The sequence below is a fragment of the Corvus brachyrhynchos genome, unplaced genomic scaffold (genome assembly GCF_000691975.1).
Source record: "Corvus brachyrhynchos isolate BGI_N302 unplaced genomic scaffold, ASM69197v1 scaffold229, whole genome shotgun sequence".
Lineage (NCBI taxonomy): Eukaryota > Metazoa > Chordata > Aves > Passeriformes > Corvidae > Corvus > Corvus brachyrhynchos.
The window spans coordinates 2,801,601-2,812,030 of NW_008240042.1; the positions used below are offsets into that span (position 1 = coordinate 2,801,601).

The 10,430-nt window shown below is 40.9% G+C and overlaps 1 protein-coding gene across 1 annotated transcript; it reads right to left on the reverse strand.

Annotated features, from left to right (window-relative positions):
* Positions 1-4,519: 4,519 nt before the first annotated feature.
* LSM6 (LSM6 homolog, U6 small nuclear RNA and mRNA degradation associated) lies at positions 4,520-10,298 on the reverse strand. The gene is made up of 4 exons (XM_008641274.2): positions 10,049-10,298; positions 9,407-9,516; positions 6,197-6,310; positions 4,520-4,704 (listed from the first exon to the last, which is right to left on the reverse strand). Exons 2-4 carry the CDS (start codon positions 9,498-9,500, stop codon positions 4,670-4,672), a joined length of 243 nt encoding a protein of 80 aa, XP_008639496.1. The 5' UTR covers positions 9,501-9,516; positions 10,049-10,298; the 3' UTR covers positions 4,520-4,669.
* Positions 10,299-10,430: the final 132 nt, after the last annotated feature.

The following is a 10,430-nucleotide window of genomic DNA, read 5'->3' on the forward strand; positions in this document are numbered from 1 at the left end:
GAAAGAGTGGGCAGGTTGATCAAGCAGAGAGCTTGAAGGTGGCAACAGTTGAGCCCAGACCACAAGGAAGTGATCATTAAACCAGCAAAGCTGGCAGCACCACCTTATTTAAGAATATTTCAAGTTATCTTTAAAACAAAGAGCAGTGGCCAGCTGTGAGATGAGTGGTTAAAAACCCATGGTAGTCCACAGGGAGAATGGAGAACAAGCTCTACAAACTGGCATCTCAGGGTGACCTATGCATGCCTGTGCCTCTGTGTTAGGGGAGACCAGGATGTTTTTCTGATGCTAGTTAGGCAGAGGGTTGGCAAACGTACTGGCAGGTCCTTTCCCTTTTATCCAGTTGACTATTCTTGCTGTTCTTCTGTCACTTACTGAAGTGTGACAGTGACTAAAATGTCACTGCTGGGAATGAACTGACACATGCATGCAACATACAGTGTGAGCCTCCTTCCCTCACAAATTCAAACCAAAATAACCCTTTATTTTATTTGGTAACTGCTGCAACCTGGGCAGCTGTTCTGCTCTAGAGGAGGGGTTGGGGGGAGAGAAAGAGAGAGAGAGAGAGAGATAAGGCCTAGCAACAAACAGCTTAATGATTGCTTTATGAAGTGTACAGACAGCAAGTAGAATGAACATGCCCTCAGATGCTGGGCTCCCCACATTCCTGTGGCAACAGACAGAACCCACATGGATTTTCCCACAGTGCACTGAGCAGAACAGATGCAAATCATCCATGGAGAGCTGCTCTCCCTTTTTGCGTCACGAGCTATTTTATAATTTCCATACACAAACCCAGTTCTATTCTAAAGGATGATCTCTTGCTGCTGCTCTGTTAGATAAAGGCAAGGCCAAGCAGGTGGTGTGATCACAGCACCGAATGGGAGCTGCCTGTGAGCTCCGTCACGGTGACCTGGCAGAGGAATCCTGTGGCCGAGGGTCCCTCGCTCAGGGTCAATACAGCAGCCCAGAAAATGCCCCCTCCCATCTGATTTCAGGCCTTGGAGAACAGTTTGGCACAGGAATCCTAGACTTGAAACTGCTGACTCCACAGCCTGCTTGTTTTCAAAACCAACATAGGGCTGGAGCTGGCCACAGGTGTGAGTCGGGGTATTAAAGATCAGGCATTGCTCTGGTACCATCAGTCATACGTTGCAAGGCTGTCACTTTGCAAACACTTTCATGCTTTCTTATCTCCCAGGAACAACACAGCTGTGGGGCACAGCTGGTTTTCAGAACTGTGAAAAAGCTTGAGGAACTAATGGGCAACTCAGAAAGGTTTTGAGTAGCTGTTTTGTCATCATAACATCACAAAAAAGATATAAAGAACTCAAATGAATGATGTTCAGAGTGGTTAGCAGTAGATTCCCTTTGAACTAGGAACCAGGTGGAAAGTAATTGTAAAAGTGAGTGGTAGTCAGGGTATATACCTTTAAAACAAAACCTTCCTAGCATGACCTGCTCCCTTTATATAGGAGCAACTCCAGGGCACTGCAGGCTTTAGCTTTGGCTGCTTCACCATGCAGTGAGTACTTGCCTTCTTCCAGACTTTCTCTAGTTTTCGTGAGGTATGCTGTGCTGCTGCTCCCAGCCAGGCTTTTGTTTAAGGAGATGTGGCTCAGTTTGGCTTTTCAAGTGCAAGAAACTTGTGCTGGATGTGGTGTGGGCAGGTTGCAAATTCATAGTTACTGCTCTTCCTAGAATCTGTCTGTGAACTGAATGTGTAGCTGAGGGTGGGGTAGTGGTTGAATGGCTGTGGTTTTATGGTGGGATCTCATTGCATAAAAGTACTATCAACTTGAGTGCAGCTTTAGTCTTTGAAATTCAGTAATTTTTGTTTGTTAGTTTTGGATTACTTAATTTTGGGTACATTCTTCCAAGAAAAGTGGACAAATGCTTGCAGGTTGTTCAAGGCACTTATATTTCATTGTCAATTCTGATCTCAATGAGCTTGATCCCCAAGTGGAACTGTTTTATACACAGGTATTGGGGCAAGAGCATCAGGATGTGGTAAATGATGTAACATAGAGGATACGAGTGCTAGTATCTCATGCTGTCCTTTGTGTATGAAGGTGTATTGTGTTTTTAAGAGTGTACTTGTATCTCCCAGTGGGATAAAGAGTTTATAAATTAGGCTGGGTCATCAAGACTTTGTGAAACATAACCTTTCTGCTTTGATGTTGATGTACATATATAATGCCATGCAACTCTGGATAGCATTCCAGGTGACATTCTGAAAGCTGTGGATTTACTTGCAAATGTAATGTTGTCCTACACAATATGTGCAAGTCAAAATCTAAAAGATAAGTAGAATAAATCCAATATGAGTGTTTTATCCAACCAAAACCAGGCTACATTTGAACACTGGACTGCCTAATTGAAATCAAGTTTAATGTTTACTTGATTTAAACACTGGGGTCGAAAAATGAATTCGAGGGTAAAATCTTGTAAAATAAACTGAAACTCAGTGATTGTGGGAATTAAATGCTTCATTTCTTTTGCTACTTTTGAAATTTAAATATGAATTACAACAGCTGATCTTCAAGGCAAATCTTCCTGTCCACCTCACATAGTAATAGCGACTTCATGACCTAGAATACATTAAAAAACCCCTTGGCATGTAAACCACATAGTATTTATATTTATACAGAGTTTAGTATGTGATTAGACCACCAGAAGTAGCAGATTACAACTGTTCTATAGAAACAGAACTGCAGTTAAAAAGTTAACAATGCAAATTCTTGACATTAAATCAAAGTCTGCAAAATGTGTTGCTATACGTGGGTAGGTGTGTGGAGAGGGAGAAAAATTTAACCCTGTATTAAAATAAAAACAAAAAACCAAACAACAAAATCCAGACAGTTTCCAGGACTGAAAGCAGACAGCAACCTGCCAGCTACATATAGATGACAAGGCAAATGAAAAACTGCATGCCCCACTTGGAGGTACATCTTCATTTTTAAAACAAAGTCACTTACAGAAGAGCAAGCTGGTGATTTGTCTTATATCCTGGACCTTTTTCAACCCTTGTCACAAAATGATAAATTATTGAAGCATATTGTACAGTAGCAACTCTATTTGTGTGTTCTGTCATGGCTTCTGAAGTGCTTACTGTGGAAAGGTTAACTACTGACTGCAAAATAATTTAGAATTATTTCTCCATCTCAAAAAACAGTAAAATTAAAAATTTGCAGACCACATTCTCTCCCTTTGATAACTGGAATGTTACTATTCCCTGCTTGCATCAGAGCTACTGGTACTTGGGAAGAACGAAATAATGTTATATTCACACAGTTGTCTTGTGTTAATCCATCCACAACTAGAAGTACTTTTGTTCTTGGAGGCATTATAAACTGTCCAAAGAATAAAGCAAGGCTTCAGAAAGCTCGCTTTAAAAAATTGGCTCAATAACCTCACCATGAGGTACATTACCCTAACTTGTAACTTTGTCACAAAGAACAAGAGAACATTCTCAGTGTGTGGATGTTAAGTGCAGAAACACTCAGGCAAAGGAGTATCTGAATGTTCAGAGTTGGTTTGGGTTTTTTTCTTGGCTGACTGCATGTGAAAGGAGAAAACACATGTTATAAATTGGAATAAGTATCCATGTAAAACTGAGCTGGATTTACTCACTGGGCTTTGATTATCTGGGAGCATTGTTGCAAAATACACACAAACAACTTCCCTCCCTGTTGTCTGCTCAGAGGCTCCCCCTCACTAATGCATACCCCATACTCTAATGCTTTTGTTCTCATTTCTGGCTAGACACAGAGAATATAGAGATGGTACCAGGTTGTGGGGGGAATGGATGGGAGAAAGAGGGAACTGGCTGGAGAGGACACATGTGGCATGTTTACAAAAACTTTCAGATTCCTAGTGTGTTTTCAGGAGTAGCTTTAGGTATTAGTTAAAATGGCTTTTTACTGAAAAAGTCCATTGTGTCTGGCAGAGAAGCACAAGAAAAAGGTCACCCCAAGCAGAGGAAGGGTGGGGGGTACACAGGCAGGAGGTGAAGTAGCTACTAGGCTGTACTGACATACCAACTGAGAGCTCTTCACCTCTGACTGACTTCCTCAGCTGGCACAGAGCTTTCTTTACACCCTTAAGGCTTTTCTTCCATTTGATTCAATTCTTTCCCCACCCCTAACTGTTGAAGTGTCAGTGTTACATCTCTTGATTCAATCCACAATTCACGATTTTTTGGACAGCTGAACTTTTTACCCGACGACTCTTACCAGACTGGCATTTAAAGCTGACCCTGTGTTTTCCAAAGGGGACAGGTCATTGTCACCAAACCATTAGCATTTCCCTTCCCAACGTCAGTTAACCTATTGTTTTGCCATAATAAAGGGCTCTGATTTGCAATTACTCCATGCCTGCTTACCTTCCAATCTGTATTTTTGTAACAGCATAATTAAATGAGCTGTTGCTTCAAATTAGTCTTGCAGTACTATTACATGCTTCTCTTTTATTTTTTTTTCTGTACCATGGAACAAAGCAGTGCTTTGAAACAAAAACATTCAGGCAGTTTACACCCGTTCACATTTATTTAAAAAAAATATTTAAACACTTGTGTATTTCACCTGCGGATTATGAACTACAAATCAAATAGGGCTCATCACTTCAAAGAGGTTCACAAGTACAAAAAAACAGCCTCCTTCTGGCATCTTCACATCCTCCTCTTCTGGGTGCTTATGTACAACACTGTGGAAAAGAGAAAGTGGCACACAGAAGAGGGCACTGGTAAATAACACACAAAAGCCTTTTTATTTCAAACATCTTATTTCCATGGCTTGTAAACCGACGCTGTAATAAATCCCATTCAGCACAAACAAAGCCAGGCAACTTTTAACTCCAGGTTTCAAAAAATGCCATTAGATCTAAACATTATGTATTACTTTGGTTCAGTATTTATTTTATTCATAGCCCAACTATGTTCCAGCAGATGTAGGCTGATAGTGAACAAAGGTAGTGCCCTGCAGTATTACTGAGGGGAGCATGAGAGAGTTCCTCAGCAGCAGAATTACAGGTGTCAGACACTAATGCTGTGATCTTTCAATAAGAGCTGGAAATCGCAAGCACTTAAGGCAAAACTAATGATTAGTTATGAAGGAACACACATCCTCCTCCTGCTTGGCTGATGATATCCCCAGAACAGATCCATTCACAACATGATACTGTGCTACTAAACCTGGGATGTCTTCAGTTCTCTGTCCAGCCGGTTCTTGAGCCTTCTGCCTCTCATCCCTTTAACTTTCATAACAGATTATTTCCTTAATTGACCCTCCAGCTGTAATGTCACTCCAGTCCTTAGCATAACAAATCCAAATGCCTTGCAAAAAGCAAGGGTGGGCCTTGTTTCAAGGATTATTTCTCCACCTAAAATGCTTTTACACTGGTACCACATCCTCTTTGACTCTTTTTCTAACATGGGATTTGGTCCTTGTGTCTTTTTATTCCATCCCTCCATTTTCTTCCCAAGCAACTCAGTCAAACTCTGCTTCATTTACCTCCTCTTCAAGTCTCTTCACATCCGACTTGTGAACCTTTTCTATTTTTAGATACTCTTCTCCCTGGCATGTCCTGCTATTACAGCCTGATACCAGGGAGTCATTTCAGGAGCCTGGGATTGTCCTTGAAGTGCACTAAAATCCACCTACTGCACTCAGCTATTCAAAGGCTTGATATTAAAGCATGAGTGATTTTCTTAACTGGTGGTAAAATCTTTACTCAAGAGATGAAAATAGCCTCCAGAACTAAGGATCAGCATTCATTCAGTTCTGGAAAACTGCTTCACCAGAAAATATTAGTGTCACTGTAATAGCTGCACTGTAGCATAAATTTATGCAGTAGCTTGCCTAGAAAACACAAACTCTTATGGTGCAGAGGCCATCTAAGCAAGCGGTAAGTGCAAAAGAGTAAGCCTGTCAAACAGTAGAAAATAAGCTCCAAGGAAGGCTAGAAAAGAGCATGATTCTCTAAATGAACTTCAAGTTCAGAAGCAAAATGGACCACAGGAATGCAGAAAAGCACAGACCCTGGAAAGTGAAACTGTAAAAAGCAAATACTGTTAAGATTTCCAAGACGGGATATTAGTTTTAGGCTTACAGGCAGCTGACTTGCACCTCAACCACCCGTCAGATTCAGAATATCAAAACACAATTTGCTAATGTGCAGCAACAGGAGTAGGAATTACCATTATTTCCTCGGATAAATGCATCCCCGTACTTGTTCTTTAATTGTCCATTTACATATTCTTCAGTCTGCTCCAGAGCTATGTTCATATATCCATCCAGGCAAGCCAGGACACCTGAAAACAGTGGCAGTTTAAAAGAGAATCAGCTTGAACTTACTTTAAAATAAACAAAAATGCATTGTGTTTGAACAGTACAGGAAAAAAACCCACCCTATATCTTTTAACAAACTAAAAATCCAAGCTTGGAGAGGTATCTTTAAAGAATTCAGCTGGGAGAGAGGAATCCCAGGCACTCTGGTAGCAATGTTATCAGTTGGTGTAAGAGTTGTGGGAGTAAAAAAAGAAGTTATTAAGGTATTACTTCAAAAGATGGACAATTTCCACTTTGAATGTTTAAGTTGTCTCTTCTCACTTGTGTTTTAAGCACCCACCAAAAAGAACCTGTGATATTAAGTGTAACTGGATAACCTAAGGACAAAGCTATGTAAACTGAGTTATCAGCAAAACTTGTAAAGGATATAGCTGAAAAACAACCCTTTCAATACAGGACACCATACACGTATTTGTCTTCATGCTTACAGATCTAGAAGAACACTGGCTGCAAGTCTCTGTTTTGATGTCAACAAAATTCTACGTATTTTTCAACAAAGGGCACTGAAATCTTCCCACAAAAATAAAATTACACCGTTTAGATAATGCAATAAAGAAAAAAAAAATGTCATTTGTAATATTAGATTATTTTTTGGATCAGGAAAACATGCATTTTAGTAGCACACAATTAATACAGCTTTTTGCAAGTTGTTTTATCTTCCTCTTGCCTGTGGGTTTTCCTGACTTCATCCTTGCAGAGACAATACTACTTAAATAATTTTCCCTCTGTTTGAAAAACACCTAGCTATTTATCTAGCAGTCAAACTTGAAATAATAGTATTTTGGCTGTACTTAGGAAGAGGGAGAAAACTCAGGACACATTCTCATTTTTCGGAAGTGTTACTGTAGGATCTTCCAGTTAATAATCAGGAATTCAACTTCTTCTGCCAATGTGTCATGGTTTAAAGATTATTATTTTCCTTTCTGTTTTTCTCTCTATTGTTTCCACAGACAGAGGAAAAACTGCTCACAAAGTGTCACTAAATGCACCAAAAAACCCAAACCAAAGTCAGGATTCTTTTCCACTCTAGTAATCCTGAGGGATCCACACAACAGAAAACAAAAATCTGTTTGTCCAAAATTAGAATTGGACCATGCGGATTTACCCAAGCTACCACTCAGTGGGCCATAAATGCAGTATTTACAAACTCTTGTTCCTAGAGTGCATTCATGGTTGTTTCATTCTCTTCCTCCTTTTCTTTGTGTTTACTCTTACACCACTAATGGCATCAAATATGATCACTGCCCATCCTGGCTAGCAATTTATCTGTTTTATCTGTATGTAGAGATGTTTTAATGTACATACCCATCTTTACACACAGAAATCATACATTAATGTATCCCTGATTATTTCCTAGGGCTTCCTGCCTTGAATATTTGCAGCACTTGGCAACGACTCAAAACATTTCACAGTTACACATCAACACTTGCATGAGGCCACGGTGGTGCGTGTGGGGCCTCAGAGGGTGGAGGCAACAAAAAAATCAGCAACACAGCCTGGGGGAGAATCTGGACAGATCTGCAACAATAGTCTGAGATGCTGTTTTGTAAATGTTTGGCTTTTACAACTGGTGGTCACATTTCTGCAGAAAAAAAACTAAGTGCATATTATTCAAATGAAAACACTACACAGATTTTCTGTCACAAGATCAAAAGAGTGCACAGGGAAATAAGGAAGGGAAGGGGGGAAAAATCCATGACAAATACGGGTGTTCAAGGAACTCTTGTTCAATTAATGTGGTGTTTGACTGAAGGCACATTAAACTAGCTTTGCTGAGGGGAAAGTTGAGTATTTCATCTACAGCATTTATAAATGGATCTTACCAAGGGAAAGGTAGCAATGGTCTCAAAGGAAATAGGAAGTACAGCAAAAAAACCAAATCCGGTTTGGCCCTGCCTCGTGTGTACCCTCAGGTAAATGATGACTCGCTTTAATGGACTTTAATGAGCTCTCTTCATTCTCCTGCACTAAAGAACTGACAGAGGCAGTGAACTTTTTAAGCCACCAACCCCACCTGAAGTGCTCAGACAACGTGGTTCTCAAAGAAATGAGAGACTGCAAATTTTGTAAGCTGAGTAACACTGAAGAGAAACAGGAAGTGCCAGTGAACACTCCACCAGTGAACAGAAACAAATTAAAACTGTCATAGCATAGATTCCTTGTCACAGAACAAACAAGTCTCCTCTCACAAGTGCTAAGCTAAGCCAGTTGAAGTAAACCTCTCTGAAGCAGGGATGTGTTGCAGAACCATCATGTTTAAGTAATTAGAGAATAAAATCTCTTAATAGAGCACAATAGAAAATACATGATTAGTTTTAATTGAGTTTGGATACTACGAAAAAAATTGGATAGGTTGATACTGTTATCTTAATGGGAGCAGGACCAGGACATTTCACTGCACAGACAAGTTTAATCTGCTACTGAAAAACATCTATAATCCTATATACAGTCCACATAGGTATACTGGTAGGGTGAAGAAATCAGGAATAAAACTGATGGGTTGTGTTAAAATGAAGTTGGCAAAAGCTACACTAAAGTTCTTCCTGTATCTCTGTGAGTTTTGATCCAACACAGGTCTAGGCAGTTGTTTAACCAAGAATGTCAATAATGCTCTTACCCCTCGTGTAAGAATTCTGTTATGACTGACAGCATGGTTTACTCTGAAGCTTTTCTAGCCCAAGATCTATACTAGGAAATGGAGAACAGAAAGGTGAAGAAAAGTGTAGTTCCAACATGAGGTGCTTAAAGGGGGCAGCTTGGCCATTTCAGGAGTTGTAATTCCAAACAATCTTCCCAGTATCAGTTTAGAAACTCCAAATCATTCAGTTTAGTCATCTGTGACCAAGGACACTAATGATTTAGATCAGTAGTTTAAATCTCTAAATCCACTGTTACCCCCCTTTTTATCACTTTCTCCTTTACTGTCACCATTCTGAGATCTCTGTTCTCACACTCCACGATTCTGCATCACACTGTTTTTCTTTTCAAAATCAATGCATCTATTCCAGTTTCCCCAATGAATTACTTTACTCACTGTGAGAGACAGATGGAGAACTTACCTCGATAATCAACTCCAGAATTTAATTTTACAACAACTGGCCTTCCAATGATTTGTTTTAGGAAGTCACTGGGGGTTTGCTTCCGTAGACTCATCCTGATCTCAGGTTAGCTGAGAAGTGAAAACATTAGGATAAGAGACATGCTTCCACATTGTTTTAAATCCTCTGTACAGACAGGCAGACCCCTGAGCTGTCACGCTTTCAGCCGGAGAAAATGCTGAAGGAGATAAAAGCAAAATCTTAAGGGTTGAGATGGGGAGACAGAGCTCCTATAGTCACTGCAATAAACTTTCCCTTTGGCATTTTTATTACTTCTTAAAGTGTAACTAAGAATCCTTGTTTGCCCCACTGTGCATCTGTTAAATTTCAACAGCGCCAAAGGCCTCATCATCCCTAAAACCTTTTGCTAAAATGGTTTTAGAGGGCTAAGCCATAAGTAGGTGTTGCATGTCTTTAGGGGCGGAGGGAGCAGTCCATCCATGTCTGTGCGGGAACAGGAAGAGTAGTTTTGATCTCAGCTCACAAATACAAGAAAAGCATAAATTTAAAAGGATGCCTTCAGATGACACAGCACACTAAGTTAAGGCTTGTGATTAAACCACAGAGAAAAGATGCTGTGGTTAAAAAACGCAGCACACGCACCCAGTTTGCTGCAAGACCCCCTCTGTCAGTGTTCGCTTGACTTCTGCTCTTAACATCGCTTTGTTCTGTGACTTCAGTCTAAGGCAGAAAACACCCGTACGGTGCCAACTTCATTTCGCTGCTTCCTGGGGCAAAGCGCAATGGGCAATTCCAGCCGTGAATCCAGGGATCCTCACTGTTTCCCTACCAACACCCACTGCCACCAGCGATGCTGGCGCCCCAAGGGCTGGGTCCCTTTCCCGGACCACACACGCACTTGGAGCCGCTCCCCCCGTCTGGAACCCTCGTGTTCCAGCCCGGCCCCAGCTCCCCGGGGGAGGTCCCGGCCGGAGCCCGCGGCTCCATGGCAAGCCCCCACGGAGGGCACAGGCACGGCCTCGGG